The sequence below is a fragment of the Saccoglossus kowalevskii genome, chromosome 17 (assembly GCF_978046115.1).
Source record: "Saccoglossus kowalevskii chromosome 17, keSacKowa6.1, whole genome shotgun sequence".
Classification (NCBI taxonomy): Eukaryota; Metazoa; Hemichordata; class Enteropneusta; family Harrimaniidae; genus Saccoglossus; species Saccoglossus kowalevskii.
The window spans coordinates 2,275,724-2,303,673 of record NC_140657.1 but is presented as its reverse complement, the minus strand read 5'-3'; the positions used below and the strand labels follow the sequence as shown (position 1 = coordinate 2,303,673).

The following is a 27,950-nucleotide window of genomic DNA, read 5'->3' as shown; positions in this document are numbered from 1 at the left end:
ATATTTCTGACTGAATATTCACTAGCAGTTGAAAAAAGCAACATGCTGCTTGTTAGAGTTTTGAGATGGGTGCTATCATGTTATTAATCAGATCAATGTTTGAATGACGCATGTGGAGCTCCGTGAAAAGGTGATATTTAACATACTGAATTGTGTCACAGAAATATTTTTGCATCAATATGGCATATGTTGGCTTAGAGGGCACATTAATGCTGATACACTTTGGAATGGTTTTACAAAACTGCAAATTCTAGTGTGTCCGATTGCTAAATGTACAGTGACCCATCTCTGAGTCACACCTCAGTAAGACGCGATGTTGATTAAGTCGTGGGTAGTTTGGTGGCTCCCAAAAATCCTATTGTATTTTGCTATCAGGTTTGAAGTAAAAGAACAAATGTTTTGTCGGAATAGTGTATTTAATTGGCTGTTAAAGGGCTGAAGGAGACAACTTAACACCGACTGGTCGTCAGTTACTGAGATACAAAGGGTAATAGTGTTGGTGGGGGTATGAAGTCAGGATATTCCGTACTTCTCGGGTGGTCCCCTTTCATAAAGCTCCATAAAACTCGCTGCAATGAGTTGAATCCATGCAGACATGTGATGTTGTTCAATAAGAAAAACCTACTATAAATAATTCCATGTGAATATATGTGCTTTCTATCTATTTTCAATGCATAACCCCCTTTCACGAGACCCCTCGGTAAGTCGCAACACTCGATAAGTCACGGTTTTTGACATCTGCGATTCAGCTAGGGACCAAGTATAATAATTACCATATTCATACTGTTACCTGCACTGTATTCAATTCTATCATACTTTACTCATTCTAATAATAATAATTACCATATTCATACTGTTACCTGTACTGTATTCAATTCTATCATACTTTACTCATTCTAATAATAATAATTATCTTTATATTGCGTTTGTATCCCTAATAGGATTTTGACTAAAATGCAATACAGATGTGAATAAAGACAAACAAACAACAAAATTCTATATATTACATGTGAGTCACCCATTCAACGTATACCCATGACACATTGTTCCATCTCAAACCCAACTTACCCAGTCACTTCCATGTCTGAGATGAATTCCAACAAACAGGCCATCTCCTAACTCATTTCTGATGAATTCTTCTGCTTGATCATCAATGAATTTAGACCACAGGAGGTACTTGTGTAAGGGAACATGTTCTTTGTTGACAGGAAAGGCAGCTGGTGCTCCACTAAATGCAATTACTGGATAATTGGATGCTGGAAATCTGCAGAAAGTTGTGCATTAATTATTTAACAGGTTTTAGAAATGTACTGACCATGTACTCATGCACCGTGTACTTGTTTGCTCTATTACATGTACTAGCACATGCATTTACATTAATTACAGAGGTATTTCTATTGGCAAGAAAAGTAATAGTGAGAATGGAAAAAATCTATATACAGGTACCCTAAGAGTTTGAAAACAGTGCACTTTCGGTCAGTGTGTGGCATTATTTTGCTTGTTTGTTTCACAAAATAAGAAAAGAAAGACAGCTCATTCAACATTGCCGGAAATAGACAATAGAATCTGGTCAAGTAGAGATTTCCTGTCTATCCCATTGCAGTGACTATAATTACATGCAAAATTATTCAAGACAACAGATGATGTCATAGACTTTTAAGGTCTATTGTTTAGCCTAATTGAGAGTATATTGTTATGTTAAGTAGTTCACAGCTTGGGGTTGGAAACAATAGTAAGTGAGGTAATCTTTTGTTTCCTTTGTTCTGTGTCCACTTGTATTTGTTAGCTGATCATATGAAGCCATGTAATAAATGGTGTTAGTTGCCAGAGGACAATATACCCTTAGGTACACTCTTAAGATGGCATTGAAGACAGCCACTCGTTATATACTTAAGGATGCGGTAGAGTTATTTTCGTGAATTTTGCTTTTTTTGTTATTACTTTTGTAAAGTTATTGGGCTCATAATTTTATCAAAATTAAAACTGAAACACATCTAGAATACCCTTTTTTTAAAAAAAAAATTAAGAAAAACTACTTGTATAACGGGATACTGTACAATTTGTTTTTGAGATAAAAGTCTGGACGCAAACAATAACATTGACTTATTCCGTAATTTGCATAATCCCTTCACGACAGAAACAGTGCACACTGAAGACGACGCGGTCATATCAACTCCGGCTCCTGATTATTGATCAATCACAAAAAAAGAGGCCCCAAGGAAAAACTCAAAACGCAGTTCAGAGGAAGCGAAACTTTACCTATAACAGAAATGCATTGCCGACAGTACAATGAGGTTCACACTTTGAGTATTCAAACCAAGAGGGTAAAATTTCGTCAGCAAACATGATCAATTTCCATCTTCCAAAAAGTCGGACAGAGAAGTTATGCAGGGCCGCCGTGTACTGTAACAACTTCGCTTCTTTTTGGAGGACGAATACGGACCCAACACTTTATAGTTTTGGATTTTATTACTGCAAGGCTACTAAGTGACTCCATGTTATGTGTTTTGTTGTAAAAATCAGTCCATCTGATGCTTTAAATGTCCAAAATTAGCGCAGCGCAACGTGACAAATGTTTTGTTTTTTGGCGTTTCCAGGCAGAAGAAATCTGACGCCATGGAGGTCATTCAAGTGAGTTGTGCGTCGTCAGAAATTGACCTACTTTCATGAAATTCACACACATTGATAACGTATTGGCGCAGAATAAAACCCTTGAAGCATTTTTTGAGAACTTCTCGCAATAAAAAATAAAAGGCTTTTAAATTCCTTGTCTATGGGTGAAATAACAGGAAAAATGTAAATTGGTCTCATTGTAAACAAATATGCAATCTATGTTCTAACACTCTCGAGGCATTGACGGGGCTGATGCTGTCTTGATTTTTCAGCTTTCTTTTTTTACAGAACCCCTACGGTTTTCATACAAAACTAATTTTTATTCAAAATAACACCTCTATGTTTACTTAGTAATCACGTGACTAATTCGTGGTACATGTCACAGATCATTTTTTTCAAAAAGCCAGGAACAAGGGCTTCAAGAAAATATATAATTTGCTACGCTTCAAAACACTTTTCCTCATGAAAACAGTTTTTACTTTTTAGAGCATGATAACTCTACCGCATCCTTAATACAAAAATATGTGGACAGACTAATCTTGTAAATATCATTGTGGCAGTCAACGGCGATTGGTATGCAAATTACGTTTGTCTGACGCATTACAAAACAAAAGTCTATACTGTCGTAGAATAATACACAACTCGCGGACAGACAGTGTGATGAAACCCCTTTTTTTACAAAGAGGAAAAACGCTGATACAATATATTGATCTTGTGGTCTGACCTTCAGCATCAAAAGCAGTATGGCGATAGTGCTTCGCGTTCGAAAAGTGGGATAATTTTTAACATGGAATAACGGACATAAACTAAATCTTGATTCAGGTTACTTCCTGTTGTTAATTGGATTAAAACAGTTATATTTGCTAACAACTGGATCGTACATCTGTGTAAAAAATGCATGAATTTTAGCTCTAATTTGGGCAGCGAATACTGCGTCTACAACTGCGTTGGCTGCGTCGCCGTGTTCATTGAACCAGAGAGTATCCAGAACGAAGCGAACAAACTTGAACAGTCACCTGCGTTACTGCATTTACCTATTTTTAAAAATAGAGTTTGGCACACAATTACATATCGTCCATTGGTAATGCACTGGGCCAGTGTAGGATATATCATCAAGTTTTACGGCAAGTTGGGCATTTAATGGTGGAGTTTTGATGGAAACATCTATAACATATCGAAAGCTTGGAACGTCACCTGTCTATTACGAAGCACACAAAAGTGAAAAAATGAAAAATATAAACTCAAAATTAAATTTTGTTTTAATAGATGTTTATGCAATGCATTCTCTATGGCACATCCTGTGATGCTTATTTGACTGGGGAACACTGGCCAGGGCGGAAGTCGGCCATCTTGTCCACTCATTTCTGGCAATGGATACAGCATCATGATGTTCAATGATAAGTCAATTGTTTTCTGCCAACAGATTGAAAACAGTTCAACTTTGAATAGTGTTTAGCAGCGACACACAAATTGTGTTTGGTGCCATTTTGAATTCCGTCCAACTCACACACGAACTAATATGGATACATTAGTTCTAATTTTAGTAAATTAATAAACTCACAGGTGCCTTAATTCACCAGGCATTGCCTGCTACAAAATATTTCAGTATACAAATGCAGTTTTCAGTTTATATAAACTTCCATTAGAGATGTACTTCCTTTGATCCATGAATGAGCTGAGCATGCACTGAGCATGCATTTGACATATACTCAGCATGTACTTGGCATGTACTGAGCATGCACTGAGCATGTACTGAGCATGCACTGAGCATGCATTTGACACATACTCAGCATGTACTTGGCATGTACTGAGAACGCACTCAAGCATGTAATAAGCATGCATGTACAACATGTATAATTTTCAGCAAACAATTAGTGATGCAAAAGTTATACAGAATTCTGATTGTTTGATTGTTACCTTTCTATGACAGAGATGATTCTAATAAAAAAAGTTAGCTATGCATTAAACAGTTAACCCGTTGAACCCAAATCTGCCATTAAATGACCACATATACTTACTTTGTATCCCAAGCGTCCCTGACAGGTGAGCGTGTAGTGGTATATCCCAATGGACCATAACTTTCATAAGAATCAAAATCAATATTAAAATTATCCCAGAATGGACCAAATGGATTCCCCTCCTTCATCCCACAGATATTCTCTCTTCGGTAGCTGTAGCAAAAACCTATCAAAGTATAAAAATTTGAGTCTGTAGTTGATGATGGTAAATAGCTATAACTGTGGTGCATAGCTTACCAATTCTCTGACTGACTGGCCATATATGTGGTACATAACTTACCAATTCTCTGACTGACTGGCCATATATGTGGTACATAACTTACCAATTCTCTGTCTGACTGGCCATAACTGTGGTACATAGCTTACCAATTCTCTGACTGACTGGCCATATATGTGGTACATAACTTACCAATTCTCTGTCTGACTGGCCATAACTGTGGTACATAGCTTACCAATTCTCTGACTGACTGGCCATATATGTGGTACATAACTTACCAATTCTCTGACTGACTAGCCATATATGTGGTACATAACTTACCAATTCTCTGTCTGACTTGCCATATATGTGGTACATAACTTACCAATTCTCTGACTGACTGGCCATAACTGTGGTGCATAACTTACCAATTCTCTGACTGACTGGCCATAACTGTGGTACATAGCTTACCAATTCTCTGACTGACTGGCCATATATGTGGTACATAACTTACCAATTCTCTGTCTGACTTGCCATATATGTGGTACATAACTTACCAATTCTCTGACTGACTGGCCATAACTGTGGTGCATAACTTACCAATTCTCTGACTGACTTGCCATATATGTGGTACATAACTTACCAATTCTCTGTCTGACTTGCCATATATGTGGTACATAACTTACCAATTCTCTGACTGACTGGCCATAACTGTGGTGCATAACTTACCAATTCTCTGACTGACTTGCCATATATGTGGTACATAACTTACCAATTCTCTGACTGACTGGCCATAACTGTGGTGCATAACTTACCAATTCTCTGTCTGACTTGCCATATATGTGGTACATAACTTACCAATTCTCTGACTGACTGGCCATATATGTGGTACATAGCTTACCAATTCTCTGACTGACTGGCCATAACTGTGGTGCATAACTTACCAATTCTCTGACTGACTTGCCATATATGTGGTACATAACTTACCAATTCTCTGACTGACTGGCCATAACTGTGGTGCATAGCTTACCAATTCTCTGACTGACTAGCCATATATGTGGTACATAACTTACCAATTCTCTGACTGACTGGCCATAACTGTGGTACATAGCTTACCAATTCTCTGACTGACTAGCCATATATGTGGTACATAGCTTACCAATTCTCTGACTGACTGGCCATAACTGTGGTGCATAGCTTACCAATTCTCTGACTGACTGGCCATATATGTGGTGCATAGCTTACCAATTCTCTGACTGACTAGCCATATATGTGGTACATAACTTACCAATTCTCTGACTGACTGGCCATAACTGTGGTGCATAGCTTACCAATTCTCTGACTGACTGGCCATATATGTGGTGCATAACTTACCAATTCTCTGACTGACTAGCCATATATGTGGTACATAACTTACCAATTCTCTGACTGACTAGCCATATATGTGGTACATAACTTACCAATTCTCTGACTGACTGGCCATAACTGTGGTGCATAGCTTACCAATTCTCTGACTGACTGGCCATATATGTGGTACATAGCTTACCAATTCTCTGACTGACTGGCCATAACTGTTATGCATAACTTACCAATTCTCTGACTGACTTGCCATATATGTGGTACATAGCTTACCAATTCTCTGACTGACTAGCCATATATGTGGTACATAGCTTACCAATTCTCTGACTGACTAGCCATATATGTGGTACATAGCTTACCAATTCTCTGACTGACTGGCCATATATGTGGTACATAGCTTACCAATTCTCTGACTGACTAGCCATATATGTGGTGCATAGCTTACCAATTCTCTGACTGACTAGCCATATATGTGGTACATAACTTACCAATTCTCTGTCTGACTGGCCATATATGTGGTACATAACTTACCAATTCTCTGACTGACTAGCCATATATGTGGTACATAACTTACCGATTCTCTGACTGACTAGCCATATATGTGGTACATAACTTACCAATTCTCTGACTGACTAGCCATATATGTGGTACATAGCTTACCAATTCTCTGACTGACTAGCCATATATGTGGTACATAACTTACCAATTCTCTGTCTGACTAGCCATATATGTGGTACATAACTTACCAATTCTCTGACTGACTAGCCATATATGTGGTACATAACTTACCAATTCTCTGTCTGACTGGCCATATATGTGGTACATAACTTACCAATTCTCTGACTGACTAGCCATATATGTGGTGCATAACTTACCAATTCTCTGACTGACTAGCCATATATGTGGTACATAACTTACCAATTCTCTGACTGACTAGCCATATATGTGGTACATAACTTACCAATTCTCTGACTGACTAGCCATATATGTGGTACATAGCTTACCAATTCTCTGACTGACTAGCCATATATGTGGTACATAACTTACCAATTCTCTGACTGACTAGCCATATATGTGGTACATAGCTTACCAATTCTCTGACTGACTAGCCATATATGTGGTACATAACTTACCAATTCTCTGACTGACTGGCCATATATGTGGTACATAGCTTACCAATTCTCTGACTGACTGGCCATATATGTGGTACATAGCTTACCAATTCTCTGACTGACTAGCCATATATGTGGTACATAACTTACCAATTCTCTGACTGACTGGCCATAACTGTGGTGCATAGCTTACCAATTCTCTGACTGACTGGCCATATATGTGGTACATAGCTTACCAATTCTCTGACTGACTGGCCATATATGTGGTACATAGCTTACCAATTCTCTGACTGACTAGCCATATATGTGGTACATAACTTACCAATTCTCTGACTGACTGGCCATATATGTGGTACATAGCTTACCAATTCTCTGACTGACTGGCCATATATGTGGTACATAGCTTACCAATTCTCTGACTGACTGGCCATAACTGTGGTGCATAACTTACCAATTCTCTGACTGACTGGACATATATGTGGTACATAACTTACCGATTCTCTGACTGACTGGCCATATATGTGGTACATAACTTACCAATTCTCTGACTGACTGGCCATATATGTGGTACATAACTTACCAATTCTCTGACTGACTGGCCATATATGTGGTACATAACTTACCAATTCTCTGACTGACTGGCCATATATGTGGTACATAACTTACCAATTCTCTGATAGACTGGCCATATATGTGGTACATAACTTACCAATTCTCTGACTGACTAGCCATATATGTGGTACATAACTTACCAATTCTCTGACTGACTGGCCATATATGTGGTGCATAGCTTACCAATTCTCTGACTGACTAGCCATATATGTGGTACATAACTTACCAATTCTCTGACTGACTGGCCATAACTGTGGTGCATAGCTTACCAATTCTCTGACTGACTGGCCATATATGTGGTACATAGCTTACCAATTCTCTGACTGACTGGCCACATATGTGGTACATAGCTTACCAATTCTCTGACTGACTAGCCATATATGTGGTACATAACTTACCAATTCTCTGACTGACTGGCCATAACTGTGGTGCATAGCTTACCAATTCGCTGACTGACTGGCCATATATGTGGTACATAGCTTACCAATTCTCTGACTGACTGGCCATAACTGTGGTACATAGCTTACCAATTCTCTGACTGACTGGCCATATATGTGGTACATAACTTACCAATTCTCTGACTGACTAGCCATATATGTGGTACATAACTTACCAATTCTCTGTCTGACTTGCCATATATGTGGTACATAACTTACCAATTCTCTGACTGACTGGCCATATATGTGGTGCATAGCTTACCAATTCTCTGACTGACTAGCCATATATGTGGTACATAACTTACCAATTCTCTGACTGACTGGCCATAACTGTGGTGCATAGCTTACCAATTCTCTGACTGACTGGCCATATATGTGGTACATAGCTTACCAATTCTCTGACTGACTGGCCACATATGTGGTACATAGCTTACCAATTCTCTGACTGACTAGCCATATATGTGGTACATAACTTACCAATTCTCTGACTGACTGGCCATAACTGTGGTGCATAGCTTACCAATTCTCTGACTGACTGGCCATATATGTGGTACATAGCTTACCAATTCTCTGACTGACTGGCCATATATGTGGTACATAGCTTACCAATTCTCTGACTGACTGGCCATAACTGTGGTGCATAACTTACCAATTCTCTGACTGACTGGACATATATGTGGTACATAACTTACCGATTCTCTGACTGACTGGCCATATATGTGGTACATAACTTACCAATTCTCTGACTGACTGGCCATATATGTGGTACATAACTTACCAATTCTCTGACTGACTGGCCATATATGTGGTACATAACTTACCAATTCTCTGACTGACTGGCCATATATGTGGTACATAACTTACCAATTCTCTGATAGACTGGCCATATATGTGGTACATAACTTACCAATTCTCTGACTGACTGGCCATATATGTGGTACATAACTTACCAATTCTCTGACTGACTTGTCATATATGTGGTACATAACTTACCAATTCTCTGACTGACTTGCCATAACTGTGGTACATAACTTACCAATTCTCTGACTGACTTGCCATATATGTGGTGCATAACTTACCAATTCTCTGACTGACTTGCCATATATGTGGTACATAACTTACCAATTCTCTGACTGACTAGCCATATATGTGGTGCATAGCTTACCAATACTCTGACTGACTAGCCATATATGTGGTACATAACTTACCAATTCTCTGACTGACTAGCCATATATGTGGTACATAACTTACCAATTCTCTGACTGACTAGTCATATATGTGGTACATAGCTTACCAATTCTCTGACTGACTGGCCATATATGTGGTACATAACTTACCAATTCTCTGACTGACTGGCCATATATGTGGTACATAACTTACCGATTCTCTGACTGACTTGCCATATATGTGGTGCATAGCTTACCAATTCTCTGACTGACTGGCCATATATGTGGTACATAGCTTACCAATTCTCTGACTGACTTGCCATATATGTGGTACATAACTTACCAATTCTCTGACTGACTGGCCATAACTGTGGTGCATAGCTTACCAATTCTCTGACTGACTGGCCATATATGTGGTACATAGCTTACCAATACTCTGACTGACTGGCCATAACTGTGGTGCATAGCTTACCAATTCTCTGACTGACTTGCCATATATTTGGTGCATAGCTTACCGATTCTCTGACTGACTGGCCATAACTGTGGTGCATAGCTTACCAATTCTCTGACTGACTGGCCATAACTGTGGTGCATAGCTTACCAATTCTCTGACTGACTTGCCATATATTTGGTGCACAGCTTACCAATTCTCTGACTGACTGGCCATAACTGTGGTGCATAGCTTACCAATTCTCTGACTGACTGGCCATAACTGTGGTGCATAGCTTACCAATTCTCTGACTGACTGGCCATAACTGTGGTGCATAGCTTACCAATTCTCTGACTGACTGGACATATATGTGGTGCATAGTTTACCAATTCTTTGACTGACTGGACATATATGTGGTGCATAGCTTACCGATTCTCTGACTGACAGGTCATATATGTGGTGCATAGCTTACCAATTCTCTGACTGACTGGACATATATGTGGTGCATAGCTTACCAATTCTGACTGACTGCACATATATGTGGTGCATAGCTTACCAATTCTCTGACTCACTGGACATATATGTGGTGCATAGTTGACCAATTCTCTGACTGACTGGACATATATGTGGTGCATAGCTTACCAATTCTCTGAGTGACTGGACATATATGTGGTGCATAGCTTACCAATTCTCTGACTGACTGCCATAACTGTGGTACATAACTTACCAATTCTCTGCCTGACTGGCCATATATGTGGTGCATAACTTACCAATTCTCTGACTGACTGGGCATAACTGTGGTACATAACTTACCAATTCTCTGACTGACTTGCCATAACTGTGGTGCATAGCTTACCAATTCTCTGACTGACTGGCCATAACTGTGGTGCATAGCTTACCAATTCTCAGACTGACTGGCCATAACTGCGGTGCATAGCTTACCAATTCTCTGACTGACTTGCCATAACTGTGGTACATAGCTTACCAATTCTCTGCCTGACTGGCCATATATGTGGTGCATAGCTTACCAATTCTCTGACTGACTTGCCATAACTGTGGTGCATAACTTACCAATTCTCTGACTGACTGGGCATAACTGTGGTACATAGCTTACCAATTCTCTGACTGACTGGCCATAACTGTGGTACATAGCTTACCAATTCTCTGCCTGACTGGCCATATATTTGGTGCATAACTTACCAATTCTCTGACTGACTGGCCATAAATGTGGTGCATGGCTTACCAATTCACTGACTGACTGACCATAACTGTGGTACATAACTTACCAATTCTCTGACTGACTGGCCATAACTGTGGTACATAACTTACCAATTAACTGACTGATTGGCCATATATGTGGTGCATAGCTTACCAATTCTCTGACTGACTGGCCATAACTGTGGTACATAACTTACCAATTCTCTGACTGACTTGCCATAACTGTGGTGCATAGCTTACCAATTCTCTGACTGACTGGCCATAACTGTGGTGCATAGCTTACCAATTCTCAGACTGACTGGCCATAACTGCGGTGCATAGCTTACCAATTCTCTGACTGACTGGCCATAACTGTGGTGCATAGCTTACCAATTCTCTGACTGACTGGCCATATATGTGGTGAATAGTTTACCAATTCTCTGACTGACTGGACATATATGTGGTGCATAGCTTACCAATTCTCTGACTGACTTGCCATAACTGTGGTACATAGCTTACCAATTCTCTGCCTGACTGGCCATATATGTGGTGCATAGCTTACCAATTCTCTGACTGACTTGCCATAACTGTGGTGCATAACTTACCAATTCTCTGACTGACTGGGCATAACTGTGGTACATAGCTTACCAATTCTCTGACTGACTGGCCATAACTGTGGTACATAGCTTACCAATTCTCTGCCTGACTGGCCATATATTTGGTGCATAACTTACCAATTCTCTGACTGACTGGCCATAAATGTGGTGCATGGCTTACCAATTCTCTGACTGACTGACCATAACTGTGGTACATAACTTACCAATTAACTGACTGATTGGCCATATACGTGGTGCATAGCTTACCAATTCTCTGACTGACTGGCCATAACTGTGGTACATAACTTACCAATTCTCTGACTGACTGGCCATAACTGTGGTGCATAACTTACCAATTCTCTGACTGACTGGCCATATATGTGGTGCATAGCTTACCAATTCTCTGACTGACTGGCCATATATGTGGTGCATAACTTACCAATTCTCTGACTGACCGGCCATAACTGTGGTGCATAGGTTTCCATGAATTCTTCCATAGTGATCACCCTATGGTATTCTCGTAAAGGTTCCACTTGAAAATATTTATCAAATGGAATCTGCATCTGTAAAAAAAAATTAATAATATAAACTACAAATGTTATGTTGACAGAATATTCAGTTGACCCTAAATTATGTCTTACTACGTAAGTTTGTGTCAAGCAAAATATACTCTACTATGGATTGCAAGAAGTAGTGCAGACTAATTAAACTGATGTACTGTATTTCTCTTTTTGGTGTGAACTTCAACAATTCTCTAACAAATTTTATAATTTATTCTATGATTAGGTATTACATATATTCGAGAGCCAAATTTGAGGATATTAATTATTTATTATTAAAATTGTGTTTTATATTATTTCTATAGCCAATGAAGGCAGCCATCTGAAATGAGAGTTGATAAATCTCTAATTTTAACACTTCTCTAACATATTACTATTCCAAAACTAAATTTCTTTTAGGCATTTTTTATATAAAATAATTACATTGCAAGATAAATTTGAAAATAACTTGACAAACGCTTTAGTAGATGTACCAGTAAACCGTCATACAGAATTCATGTTTAAACTTTAGAATTTAAGCTTTCAGTGCTAAATTGTAGTGACAGTATCACTTGTACCATTTGAAATATACACATGCATCTGTATATGTTTTTTTGAATTGTTTTTAATAAAATTAATGGAATCTATTTGCAGTGTAGAGTCCAAAGCTACAAATCAGTCGTGATGTAGAGAAAGACACTCAAATTCACGATAACAAAAGTCTTCTCTAATCATTGAAAATTTGTTGATTTGTACGTGAGTGTTTTCTGGGGAAATACTTTCATGCCTAAGTGAAATTAAGTGTACAGTCCAAATTTAATAATTTAAAATAGAACCATGTTTAATTAATAAATATTGTCTTTCCAATTCATCCAACTCCACTAAATACGCATTCATATTGCAGGTTATTGTAACTCACCGATCGTGGTCCAGGGCTTCCAGCTGGGGGATACTCAATCCAAGGAGGTAGTACCAAAGTTCTATCTAATCCTTTCGCAAAAGCCAATGCTCCAAGGAAGTGGTCAGCTTGGTTACCAAAGCGACCTTGAAAAAACAGATCAATCCTTGTTATAAATTTGAACCATATTTGAGTTATTTGTGTTTCATACACATACATAATAATACATGATTGGTCTTTACAGTACTGTGTAATTTTAAATACAGTCCAACCATTTGCCTATATTTGTATGCAGTTGTATTTAAAAACTGTGTATAGTGATAGCCTATCTTATCTGATCACCCTTTCAGCAATATTTTCTTTAGTGAACAGAATAATTTAGTTTATACAGAACAATTTTTTATTTCCTCTAGTTAAACTAATTTAATTTTATTTATAATAACTCAAATAAATATGTTTTTTTTGCAACAGTACCAACTAAATTTTTCTCAACAAATATTACGTCAAATGTCTGAGTTGGCGATTCATAACAAAATAATCAAACTTCCATATAAAAACTTGTCTGTAAAGACCATTTTAATGAAGTCCATTGGGTGGTCATTCAACACGGTTTGACCATAGCTCGTTACATTTATCTTTCAATTACCCATAGTTCTTAGATTTCAGCAGGTTCTGTTCTGAACTTGAAGCCAAAATGAAGTTAAAGTTCAAACATCCCTTGAATGCTATGCAGATAACCATAATCATAATGTTGGAAATTATCACCCACAACTTACAGCTATGGCTGACTATGTGCCTAGGTCATGACACGAGGCCCATAAAATTATTGGTAGCACACATACCTATGTAATTGACAGTGGTATGTCTATGGTCAAAATAAGTCTATCTTAATGATCCTCTATACAGTAAACGCAATTTTTGCTTTATGTGCACTTCTATTAAAGATGTGATATATATATACAGTATATACTATGTGTTGATTACTGTAAAACAAATTATTTTCACTAACATTTAATTTCACTATTTTGATGTTTTGAGCATATCACTGTGTTTTAATTTCATGAAGATGTCAAGGAAACAACGTAGATTAATTTAGATTAAGCCAGTGAATAATTAATACATTTACAGTATGACCAATGTTCATGAATAACACTTACCCATGCATGGACAATACAGAATGTAGCCATTAGGATCAACTTCAGATTCTGTGAATGTTGCTGTCACCAGAGTGAAACTCAGGATATTAGAAAATATATTGGAAGATAGCAAAATGATTTGGAGCATAATAATTCTATCCAGATGAATTGCAGTCATTTTGTTTAACCTGAAATATATGATTGCACCCATTAGGAGAAGATGAAGGTAATGAATTCATGTAGCAAAGACCATTTGTTGCTTAAAAGCCACACAACGATATATACCAGTAATTACTATACATCTAGTTGCAAACAATAACATTTGCTGCTCTGTAAAAAGCTCTTGATCAACTCTCATGATCAAAAGCATGGGAAGTTTTGTAAACAGGTGCTTCACAGCACAAAATGAAATTGCATAATTTTTGTTTAATGCTACTTGTATTACTTTTTAGTTTTTGTTACATATATATTTATTGCTAACAACTGATAGAAATGTTCTTTTTCTAAAGATACAATAACAAATTACTATTACTAATGAGGTAAACTACAACAACAATATGGCAATAATTGATGCTTTCCTTTGTTTACATTGGACGCAGAATTGCTGTATCATGGTACTAGAATCTCAGCACTCACACAAACGTTTGATGTCATTTGGTCTATGATCTCCTGATAAATTATTACTACAAACCATTTATATAATGATAAGGTTATTGTAGGAGTACTAGTAAGCTGTTAGAATTCCAAGTAACCAAGATGTGATAGTAATTATATATTAATACTAATTAATGAGTCAACTGACATCCAATCAGCATTACTTTAATTTGAATAAGTGGGCTATCACAGACACTATGTCACCGTTGTGTCGTCACTGCTGTCTCAGCACAAACCTGTGTCATATGACGTCTTACTAGCAAATTTTGCCTAAAATAGCGCTCCGCCGCTGTTTTACACTAGTGTTTATGCACGGAACTTGATACTTCTTTTTCTAATTACACAATTCAGTGAAATATTGTTCAGTGAGTGAAATATTAGTATTATATATGTACATAATTTAATCTTTGTAACAGCAAAAACCATCACATAATAAAGCCAATTAAATTTGTGTTTGCAGTTCGAAATTTCCTGTGTAATTTCAGGTTTCAGATAGCTGGAAATGTTAAAATGAAACGTTTTCGGGCACAAAAGCATCACACTTAGAACGTACTCCATTCAAGAAACTATCGGTGTACACTCCGACTGCTGAGTGCACAATTTTTGGCCCTGCTCATTTCTATGATGTCTCTAAGAAATAAGTGAAATAATTTAATCAGTCAAATACGTCCTGACCATTCAATGACTTCCAAATGTTCAAGGTTTTCAAAAAAACTTTCGGCACTCTGTGCACGATATGCGTCAGGTTGGTGTTAAAGAATGCTGACCTGCAGCGTCAATGACTACCTGTATGTCACATCCATATTTGAATGAAGCCATGTGATCAGTATGGGTGTAAACTATATGTAGACTATATTGAGTTTCCCAACCATTTACAATAACATAATTTGGATCAATAAATAAATATAAATACATTTATGAACTATGGTACAGGTTTCTGTTGGGCACTGTAGTACACTAAAGTCAGGAAAAGTTCATTCTTATCATTATTAACTCAATGGTTTTCTACTGACTCTCAGTCTCATTCAAATCTACAATAGATTGCATCTAATTAATTAAACACATAAATTAGAACACATTACATCACTGCATGAGATCATAAATTATTTATAATATACCCCGTTACATGCCTTAGCTGTGTTTTAAATTTATACAACATTTAAAAATTGAGTGCAAATGCACAATATTCACTTTTTCCATACTTCTCACAGTTCTATAGTTGACAATTGTGTATTGGCTATACATGCAGACAAAAATACACTCAACATGTAACTGAGAACAAGTAAAATTATTACTATTACCAGTAATTCATTTTAGATTATACTAGTACCTATGGGTTCTGTTATTAAAGGTAGAATACTACACAGAATTAAAAATATTATACATGATATTTTATTTGATATTTCATGTCAAGAGGATGAAGAAAATGGAATAAAAATATGGGGTCACCGTACTCAGTTCAGAGAATATCAATGTACAAAATGGAGTGAAAATAGCATGTTTTGTCCATTTTAGGGCATTTTTCCATAGTTTCCTATGGATAACAGATATATCTCAATATCTCAAAATTGAGCTTGGTAAAATATGGTGGAAAAAAGAAATATAGTGTCTTACAAAGTACTTCCTGGTGTCTAGAAGTTATAAAAAATTGACACAATTTTTAATACCGGTAGGTTTTATCGAAGGAAATGTGTTTTCATTGTGGTCTATGGAAACCACTACTAACATGGTATTTTATTCATATTATTTTATTCATATTATTTTATTCATATTATTTTATTCATATTATTTTATTCATATTATTTTATTCATATTATTTTATTCATATTATTTTATTCATATTATTTTATTCATATTATTTTATTCATATTATTTTACCGTTTTTCTCAAAATACAGATTGACAGTGAATAAAAATGGTTCACATACTGTTGACTACCGGTAATACTAAAACGAATAATTGTGAACAGACTTTGACACAAAATATTACTACCGGTACTGCCACATGCACTAAAATATACACATGTGTAAAAAAAATCACAAGTAGCATTCTACTTTTTAACTGTAAAGTTTGTGATTTGCCCTTAAAACGTTTTTTTTTGTATTTCCTTCTATATGTTTGGAGTTTATTTGAACCTGCTCTATGATTGAATTGTATGAACTTTTATGTCCCAAGATGTCCCTACCATAGACCAAAATTTAGGGAATAATTTTGTCAAAAATGAAAAATAATGTTATGTTTAAATCCCAATTATCTTACAGTGAGAATAGAGCTTTCTGTTCTTCACACTTTAGGTTTATAACATCGTGACTTTGAATTTGCCATTGGGGGTAATCACTATCTGTAAGTAAATAATTTACATATTTTGTCAAGTTAATTTCATTCAAATAGTAGATAGATATTGGCTCAATATTAACTTTCCCCAAAATATGAATAAGTCACATGTACTGTAAAATACTTTAAATCTTATCCTGAAAAGACATTTGTATGAAGTTTATTTTCACTGATTGTTGATGAGTGCCACATGAAATATGGCAAAAATGGTATTTTCACTGATTGTTGATGAGTGCCACATGAAATATGGCAAAAATGGTATTTTCACTGATTGTTGATGAGTGCCACATGAAATATGGCAAAAATGGTATTTTCACTGATTCATCCCTTCAGCAAAATAGTGAAAATAAATAACATGTGTAATTTAAAATAGTAACTACGACCGACCACTTATTCAAAGTAAAGCCTTTTCTGATTGGATGGTAACTCAATAATAAAATTTTTTTTTTTGATTGAACAATTTTTCTAATTTATAAAAATTTATATTTATAAAAAGTTTATAAAATCCTCAGGTTTCTGTTGTTCACTCAATAAGCTGCAACTGTAATTGGTTTAAAATTACTACAATGACCACAAAACCATTCTTTTGATTTTTATCATAAATTTCAATTCATACTGAAACATGGTTTTTTATTGGTTGTGTCTTGGCATTACTGTTTTTACCTATCCCTTCACCCTAATGCTAATACCATGATACTTTAAATTAAATTTAACTTTAATTAAACTTAAGGTATTATAACTAGATATAGTTTAATTGATATAAATATTAATATAGTTTATAGTTTAATTACTAAATGATAACTGTAATATAATTGAATAATTTTAAATTGTAATTAAATTGAATTTATAAATAGGAATGCAATTTAATTAAATTGTTTCTCAGATCGTGGCTCTTGTTTGTGTTCTATGTTTTATTCTCAAAGATGGACCAGAACAGGAAGTCATTATACTTTAGCATGGGAGGAAACATTGTATATTCTTGTCTGTGATTGGTTCAATGTTTATCAGATTTTGACGTAGCTCCTTCTTCGAGAATAGACTCAGACTACTGTAATGTCATTCTAGTGCATACATACAGGTGCATACTTTTTGATCTAACCAGAAATTAAATCTGTGTATTTTGACCTTTCGATCGTCATTGTTTCTGTTCAAATTGACCAATTATTGGGTTATTAACAGCATTTTTAATATTTCCTACTTTCATCTACAACATTTATGAATATATAATGAGTAACTTTATAGTAGTATTTCTAATTATTTTGAATTCTCCCAGAATACGAGAAAATATTTCTATAAAGGTCAAATGGCGGTGTTGGCGTTGACGCTTCATAGATTTTGTGGACAATGCGTTTGTAAACTGTATAAGCAATTGAAATAATTGAATATTCAGTAGGAAGCCGATATTTTATCAAAGCTATCTCTATTCTTGTTTGGTTCATAATTACAGAAATATAGAGAATAAACACAGAAATAATTTGCATATGTTTTGTCCCGTTTGTAGAGATTATTTATTCAAGAAAAACTACTAGTAATACTACTGCCTGTGAACATCTGGCACTATCTTGCGTTATTAGATGAAATAATAACGGACATCACTTTATTACATTATAGTATTGTTAGTTTGATCGTTTTTTTTATTGGATTAAAAAGTTAAAGGGCGGTAGTTGTAGCCACGCATGTGTGAGATATACGGGTCTCATATAAACAAAGATGAAGACTTTGGATTGTGATAAAATCAATGTTTATCAACACAAATGTCGCACATGCACAGCGCGACGACCACCACCCTTTAAGCCCCAAAACAATCATGGCATGCATCTGACCAAAGTAGTCTGAGGAATGGGTCATTCCAGTTTGTATCCAACCCCCACAACCCACCCACCACCCCATATGGATGATATAATTCTGGAGGGTATAAAATAATGTACTTTTTCTGTTCCGGGAGGAGGGGTCATCATAAATGAATTCCACAGGGTGATCATTTTACTATGGGATTTCATAGGGTTGGGTTATTGCAGTTTGTATCTGCAACTTTTTTTCTGTTCGGGGCCTCCCCTAGTTAGGGGTCACTGTATGATTCATTCAGTTAGATCACAGTCCTGTGGTTAGATGTTAAATCTGATAGGTAAATTTTGGACTGTTAATTCGGTGGGGTACATTTGGGGGAATGATCATCCAGGGGGTGTTGAAACACCGTTGTATATATCCAGGGAGGATTTATTAAAAACTAATTTGAGGGGCACATTTTTAACTATAACCATTCATGTAGGGGTGTGGATACAAACTGGAATGACCCAACAGACAACCGTTTCTATAGGACGACAGTATAACATTGCAATATTCTCAAATCTTTCATTGGCGTTCTCATGACCCCATGCAATTGGCTCAGCTCACCACATGTTTGACTTATTAAAAATATCCACCCGCTAAAGCCGTGACGCCATTGCGCGCAACGCTCGTTTGGCTCGTGGTCGCCATATTACAAACCACGGTTAATCTTGTTATGATAGTCATATGTCCGAGGCTGAAGTGCTGAAGTGTCAGGAGATACTTCCGTTAACTAAAAATCAATGGCTTCAACTCACCAACAATTCTTACTCACTATTTGTTAAAAGCAGCCACGTAAACGGCGTTCTCTTGCTTGGATCGTGCTCACATGCCCGCTACTGAGGCAGATTGTTTATTTTTATTTCCGGGATATCTTGTCGCCATTGAGGGCGATATGCCAATATCTTTACGCGGGCTTTTTTTCTGAGCAAATTGAAGCGAGCCAGCGAGCATTGAATTATATCAGAAACACCAAATTCATTAAAAAAATGTAAATAAAATTAGAAAGTTCATAAATGATATTTATAGCAGATCACAGATCACAGTAACAGAAATCCGTTCAAATCCAGTATTTGTAGTTGTAAAAATTTCAACACTTGCTCTCGGATAAGCAATGCTGTCAGAATCATCAACATTCTGAATAAAACCCTATTGTATACAATGTATGTACAGTTTCCTAATACAGTATGTTTCTACTCGCGTAAAAATGAAAGATTAAAAGGCGATGGTCGCATCCTGGGACTTATACCATGGAAGGCACTAACTGAGTACCTTCCATGTTCATACATAGTGACGTGATTTACAAACGAATAACGAATCTAAATTGCACTTTAACAGGGCTTTATATAGTAAAGAAATAGACAAGCTAATTGATGAATTCAATAAAAAAGACTTTAACTAAAATATAAAATTTGGAACAAAGGATCACATATTTGTATTTAAACAACTAGTCACAAAATATCTTAACAAGAAATACATTTTTGCATGTTTTATTGACTTCAAAAAAGCATTTGACTCAGTCTGGCACCCTGGACTAATGTACAAATTAAGAAAAAATGGTATCACAGGAAAATTTTACCAAATAATTAATAGTATTTACCAAAATTCCCTTGCATGCGTAAAAACAAAAAATGGCTTAACAAAAACATTTCCAGTAGAAAGAGGCATAAGGCGGGGGGTGGGGGGTGGCCTAAGCCCACTATTATTTATTATATACGTTAATGACATTAAAGAACATATAAACATGGGAGAGAACAATCTGCCATCTTTGCGAAATAATACACTGTCATGTTTATTAAACGCAGACGACATATAATTCTACTATCAGAAAGCAGTTCAGGTTTGCAGAATGCACTAAACGGTCTTCAAATTTACTGCGAAAAATGGAAATTAAGCATTAATATTAATAAATCAAAAACCATGATATTCAACAAAAGTGATAAACACATTAAAAACCAAAATTTTCACATAGATGGTGTAGAACTAGAAAGAGTGTCAACATACACTTATCTTGGAATTAAATTGAAAACAAATGGTAAATTTGACTTGCTTGGCTCAAGAAGATCTTAAAAATAGAGCTATGAAAGCATGCTTCAAAATGAAACAGTTATTATTCTCAGATACATATATACCAATAAAAACATATCTTAAAATGTTTGATAACATGATAAAACCAATACTTTTATACTGTGCAGAAATCTGGTCAGATAGTATAATTAAACACCAAAAGATGTATATGAATATCATGTCACCAATGGAACAATTACACATGAAATACTGCAAATACCTACTCAAAGTTAACAGCAAAGCGACCAATGTGGCATGTCTTTTAGAATTAGGAAGGTATTCATTAGTTACAACAGGGATAAAACAGATGATCAAATACTGGTCTCGAATAAAAAAAATGCCTGAAAATTCTCTGGTACATGAAGCATACAGTCTCGGCTTAGAACTAGACAACTCTGGCACCTACAACTGGGTTTCCGGGTTAAAACTTATACTTAAAGATCTAGATATAGACCATTTGTGGCAGGAAGAAAATAATGCGAACAAACAGATTTTAGACAATGATAACAAAGGGAAAGATCACAAAAATAAATTGCGCACTTACAGAGAACTGAAAACAGACTTTGGCTTTGAAAACTACTTACACGTAGTCAAAAATACTCATCACAGGTCATCAATGACAAAATTGAAGATTAGTGCTCACAGACTACAAATAGAGACCGGGAGATATAACAACACAGATATATCTGACAGAAAACATATATGTTGTGAAAATAACGGCATAGAGGACAAAGAACATTTTCTTTTAACATGTGATCTCTACGCGGGAGAAAGAGAAACACTTTATCAGCTGTTATCACCCCCACATTTAGCAAAAAATAAAGAAATACTAAAATACATTTTAAATAATAAAGATGAGAGAACAATAATACAAATAGCCAAATAAATAGAGAACTGTTTCAAAACAAGGGAGGAAAATCTGAAAACATTATAGTCAGCTATCGCAAGATAAGGTCATGTACATACAATAGTAATCCAAACATTCACCAACACAAATATGGAAAACAATCCAATTTGCTTTTTTTCACCTACTTTTATTTGCTTGTCAGTTTTTCCTGTGTGTAATTGTATTCTCACTTGAATTGTTTGTTTGTCTTTATTCACATCTGTATTGCATTTTAGTCAAAATCCTATTAGGGATACAAACGCAATATAAAGATAATTATTATTACAATGCGTGTAAAAATGAAATTTCTCACGGTCTGTTGATTAATGAATAAGCAGCGTGACCACACAGTATATATAGGTAGTTAGTATTGTTCTTATAAGGTTGGATGTGAACAAAACTAGTAGTCGTTTACTTCTCGTACGAAATTTGAGTATATTTTGCTTACTTGAGTAGAGTGACTCTAAACACACACACAAAACAAAATGGCAGCGTCCAGCCAAACCGGCATGTCGATTACGCTTGAATTTAGGTGCGCGTATTATACTTTGTCTGTTTACTTGATGAGTTATTTCACCTAAAGTTCGATTACTGTTTGGAACATTTCACATTGAAGATCTTCGAATTGTTTAGTATATATTTCATAACTATGGCAAACTAGCGTTTTTTTGTCAAGGATTGTGTTTGTTAAAAGGCGGTGGTCATCGCGCCGCCGCTGTTTGATATGAGCCTCATAGCGACGTATACGGCGCGTTTTTGTTTACATTAAATTCGAACACGCGCTGCGCGACGACCACCGCCCTTTAATATCATCTGTTTACATCTCTCGTAGTGGGGGCGCAGAACTATTATTTGGCAAAGTGAAAAAACACCACATATCACTAGACGAATCGACCACAGCGTGTAAGTATCCGATTTCGTAATTTTATTTGTGTTCCTGGAGAACAGCACAATGTTGTGTACATTGTTGTCACTTTCAAGTAGAGATAACAAATTATGATGAGTTTATCTGACTTATGTATGTCACATTTCATAAAATATAACTTTTTGCTAGTATGAACCAATGTTTAATTATTTACAAGGAGGCAATAAAGTAATTATTAGTATTATGCAAAACGACAATTCGTGTATTCATATTTTCCCCCATACTTTTATATTATGGTGGGAAATACAAAAATTGTTCTTTCTCAATTTCAATTGCTTTTCTAACAATTTTATTTTCCAAAATAATCTAGCCTCCCCTGTTTTTACATTGGTATAGCCCCTAATGGCTCGGAATGTATAAGAAGGTTAATTGTGAGACCAGAATTTCAGGCGCTACTGCTTTCAGAAAATGTAAAACAAAAACACAATTGGTCGTTGGTTATAATGATATTTATTTTATTGCTAAAAAAAAATCACCTCATTTTAAAAAGCTGACGTAGGCAGTGTTTTTAAATAACAGGTGATTAACAACATACCAAGAATTGATCTTTACTGGCCATTATATACCATTTGTAACCATGGGTCTTGGGTTGCAAATGTCAACTACAGTATTGACAACTGGCTGCAAAACATATCAATAAATAAATAATATTTCTCAGTCAATTGCCAAATGGGAAATAAAGGAGTTAAACTGATTAAATTGTAGTGTTTTGGGCTGTGATATGCAGTGGAAGACACTTGTGCTTATTTCGAATCCAAAAAGTGTGTTTTCATAGACCCATGAGTCTTTGCAGATTGGTTTCAATCATTGGCTAATGTATTGCATTGTATCCGTTAATGTGATTGATCAAAATTGTTTTCAACCATCATTTGAAATTTATTAAACATTTATTAATACTTTATATGAAGAAGATGCATGCCGCTCTTTACGAAATTCACTGTATTTAATCATTAATATTCTATTGATGTACAATGTACACTGACTTCACCAAACACACTGAAATATAGACACTGATTTATTGTACATGAATGTCTGTATTTACAGGGACAATAAAGAAATTGTTAATCTGGGTGAAGGATAATTTACTAAAAGAAAGACCTGAACTGTTTCTACAAGGAGAGACTGTGTAAGTTAAATGATATGATGCTTGACATGTCTTTGCCAAATTTTCCAACATTTTCCAGTTGAAGCGGGGAAGTTGTCACCTACGGATGCATCAGGTGGCTATAGCGTAAACAAGTGTCTACCCATGAGCCTTTGCGTTCTTAGTGTGTGTTATAATCGCTCAGGCTTGGGACTCAATTCCAGCGCATACACAGGTGACTACCCCCCATTTTAAAGACATGAACACAAATTTAAGTGTAAATTTATCTCAGAATAACTGGTATTATTGAGAGCTGTATCAAGCATATTATGCAGATCATGAAAAGCAGAGAAAATAATTTCCCTGTCTAGCAGACAACTGTTTCACTGGTTACCCATTCTCTACTAAATTCTGAACTTGCTCATTAAGCATGTAAACTTATGCAACATCATAAATGAATAAATGATCACACTTTCGTCACTGTGAAATAATGAAGACAATTTACAACTGTCATCTATTGTTTGGAAAATTAGCATATTCAGATTAGCAGCATACTATATTTATCAGCCAATCAGAGTAATGGTCACTCACAGACCATAGTTGGTGAGATCTTTGAAGTATATCTAGATGTGAGTATAACTATAGGAGCCAGAATAAATAAATATATGGTACAATTTTATGGAATGTGAAATATGTGAAACATCACTCCCAGAACAATTAAAAAACATAGAATGATGTTGGATCTGTTATCAAATATGAAATATCAAAATTAATCTGTCGTGATCTTTTCATACATTGCAGTTTGAGATATTGTAGGCTATTAGCCACACAATGTCACTGGCTTTCAACGACAATTACGACATTCACGTTATGGGATCTCTGCACGCATGCTGACTTGGTACTGACTCTCACCACATACCGAGATCTGAAACGTGAATACCTCTAATAAAGCAGCTAATATGCAGTAATATGGCCGAGTGGTTGCCATTTTCACTAATTGAGTCATCAGACTTAATTTTATTTTTTTCTGTAGTTTTTGTGATTTAATAAAATATGATAGAATTATCAACAGTATCATTTATACAGTTTATTATTATTTATATTTTTAATTTAGGAGACCTGGAATCCTGGTTCTTGTCAATGATGCTGATTGGGAATTATTGGTGAGTCTTTGGCTATTGTGTTTACCTAGGAGTTAACTGAGTTAAGGTATACTATTTAGTTTACAATTTATGGTAACTGAGTTAGGGTATACTGAAGCAAAAATGTATAGTGAGTCAAGTTGTACTGTTGTATCTAGTAATTCATTGAGTTAAGGACGACGTCAAAAGATCAATGTTGGATAAAAAACTTATTTGCTTTAGTGTGTGTGTGTGTGTGTGTGTGTGTGGGGGGGGGGGGGTTGACCTCAAAATTTTCCACCCTACAAAAACGATTTTATTTTTTAATGAAGTCAAAAAAATCTTGGAGTATTTGTAGTTTTTTTTTTTCCATCCAATCATAGACAAAAATAACAGAAAATGAAAAAACAAACATCCAAGACGAGAAAATGGTTTGGTCGGAGTGTAAATATGTGCATCAAATGAGGTCAATTTCAGGGCATGGACCTGGAGCATGCGCAGAACCCAGAAAGTAGTTTGCGCATACGTATATTCCGCTTCATTATTACAACCAACTGCTATGCCATACTACTGTCCGATTATAAATTTGTATTTAATGGTGTATGTAGTCTGACGCCATGATCGATATTTATCAATTGAGTTTCAGTGGGAAAAAACCAAACGAATTAAGTTTTTTATCCGACATCGATCTTTTGACGTCGTCCCTTGGGATCTACTAAGTTGGCAAGATTTGATGGTGAGTTAAGGTTCACTGTTCTATTAGGAAGTTAAATGAGTTAGGGTGTACTAAGGCAAGAATGCATGGTGAGTTAGGGTTTACTGTAATATTTACCAGGGTGTAGTTAGGTGTAGTAAGGCTAGATTTTATGGCGAGTTAGAGTGTTCTGTAGCATTTGTGAGATAACTGAGTTAGCATGTACTAAAGCAAGAATTTATAGTGAGTTAGGGTGTCTATGTATGTATGTCCGAGAAATAATTAGAGATCTTTGTATGTACAACTGCATATACAGCACAAGCATATTAGAACTGACCCAGTAATAACAAATAGTGCCCAAGTGGTGTACGAGGGCAGCAGACACAATATTGTGCATACTTTGGAACTCATTATTGTTGTGGAATACAAAATTATTTGATGCGGAATGACTGTCAAACGTCAAATGATTTGCCTTGTCAAATTATTGACTCAAAATATATCTAAAACTAGCAAATGTTTATTATTTTTGATATTGTCAGGAATGAATACTGCAAAATATTGCCGCAGTTCTTATAATCATTATAAATGTTGAGTTAAGGTGTCTAGAAAAAATGTTGAGTTAGGGTGTCTAGAAATAAATGTTAGGGTGTCTAGGAATAAATGATGTGTTAGTGTCTAGAAATAAATATTGAGCTAGGGTGTCTAAAAATAAATGTTGTGTTAGGGTGTCTAGAAATATATGTTGTGTTAGGGTGTCTAGAAATAAATGTTGAGTTAGGGTGTCTAGAAATAAATGTTGAGTTAGGGTGTCTAGAAATAAATATTGAGTTAGGGTGTCTAGAAATAAATGTTGTGTTAGGGTGTCTAGAAATAAATGTTGAGTTAGGGTGAATAGAAATAAATGTTGAGTTAAGGTGTCTAGAAATAAATGTTGAGTTAGGGTGACTAGAAATAAATGTTGGGTTAGGGTGTCTAGAAATAAATGTTGAGTTAGGGTGTCTAGAAATAAATGTTGAGTTAGGGTGTCTAGAAATAAATGTTGAATTAGGGTGTCTAGAAATGAATGTTGAGTTAAGGTGTCTAGAAATAAATGTTGAGTTAGGGTGACTAGAAATAAATGTTGAGTTAGGGTGTATCTAGAAATTTATGTCAAGTATGTTTTTTTACCCATCATATGAGAGATAAATGTTCTGAAGTATTTTATTGTTTTTTTTCTAGGGAGAACTGGAGTATGAGATTAAAGAAAATGACAATATAGTGTTCATTTCAACATTGCATGGTGGATAAAAATAATGATTTATTGCTTATTATGTAAATATGTATATTTCTGATGACATTCATAAACTTAAGGTGAATAAATCACCAAAATGCAGATAATTTCACTTTCATATCGAGTTAGTGTTTCAACTTTGATCATGTGACTGGTTACAAGCCAATCAAAAATCATTTCAGGTGAAGGTGAAGAAAAAAATCAAAGTTGCTCAAATAATATTTCTCAGTATGGCTCTCAAAAATAACCCGTACCTCACACATTTTGCATACCAGTGTAGAACAGGGAAATGTTTGCTTTCCATTTCACAATTTATTTAATAAAGGTTAAATATAGAATATATATCTTGTTATGCTATTAAATAATCTTAATACACAATAAAATAGAGAACCTTGTCACTTTATCATTTTTAAATTTTCACTAAGACGAGAAGCAATACCTTTATTTTTTGCATAACACTCAATATTTACCTTTTTACCACCAGAATTTCTCGCCCAAATTGTTCTGCACTTTTTCTTATACTCTTCAATATTTCTGTAAATGAACCCTAAACTTGGAGCCAACAAACAAAATCTGAGTCAATTTTCATTTTTGTCTCAATCTTCTGACTGACATTACAGACTATAAACGGGACTATTTTGTGAATTTGTGATATAAATAAAGAACTGGTGATGAAAAGGTTAAAGCATCCACTCCAGCTACAATGAAGTATATCAAGACAATTGGAAGTAAATTAACAGTATAGATCATTAAGATCACATGACCAAAATCAAGCATTTT

The 27,950-nt window shown here is 35.5% G+C and overlaps 2 protein-coding genes across 3 annotated transcripts in view; one reads left to right on the top strand and one right to left on the bottom strand.

Moving 5' to 3' along the window:
* Nucleotides 1–19,989, bottom strand: part of LOC100378227 (GDP-fucose protein O-fucosyltransferase 1-like) — a 28,571-nt gene extending 8,582 nt beyond the window's left edge. Inside the window, exons 1-6 of one of the 2 annotated variants that reach the window (XM_006818397.3) lie at nucleotides 19,882–19,989; nucleotides 14,331–14,497; nucleotides 13,195–13,319; nucleotides 12,176–12,299; nucleotides 4,632–4,797; nucleotides 1,069–1,264 (exon numbers count right to left, since the gene is read on the bottom strand). In XM_006818397.3, coding sequence (XP_006818460.2) covers nucleotides 1,069–1,264; nucleotides 4,632–4,797; nucleotides 12,176–12,299; nucleotides 13,195–13,319; nucleotides 14,331–14,487 — 768 coding nt within the window. In that variant the 5' untranslated portion in view covers nucleotides 14,488–14,497; nucleotides 19,882–19,989. The remainder of the gene's footprint in view (nucleotides 1–1,068; nucleotides 1,265–4,631; nucleotides 4,798–12,175; nucleotides 12,300–13,194; nucleotides 13,320–14,330; nucleotides 14,498–19,881) is intronic. The other variant, XM_085492052.1, reaches the window with a different exon arrangement.
* Nucleotides 19,990–22,545: 2,556 nt separating this feature from the next.
* On the top strand, nucleotides 22,546–27,510 carry LOC100378526 (ubiquitin-related modifier 1-like). The gene is made up of 5 exons (XM_002736280.3): nucleotides 22,546–22,608; nucleotides 22,909–22,979; nucleotides 24,046–24,127; nucleotides 25,200–25,248; nucleotides 27,119–27,510. The coding sequence occupies exons 1-5, from the start codon at nucleotides 22,562–22,564 to the stop codon at nucleotides 27,185–27,187; spliced, it is 318 nt and encodes a 105-aa protein (XP_002736326.3). The 5' UTR covers nucleotides 22,546–22,561; the 3' UTR covers nucleotides 27,188–27,510.
* Nucleotides 27,511–27,950: the final 440 nt, after the last annotated feature.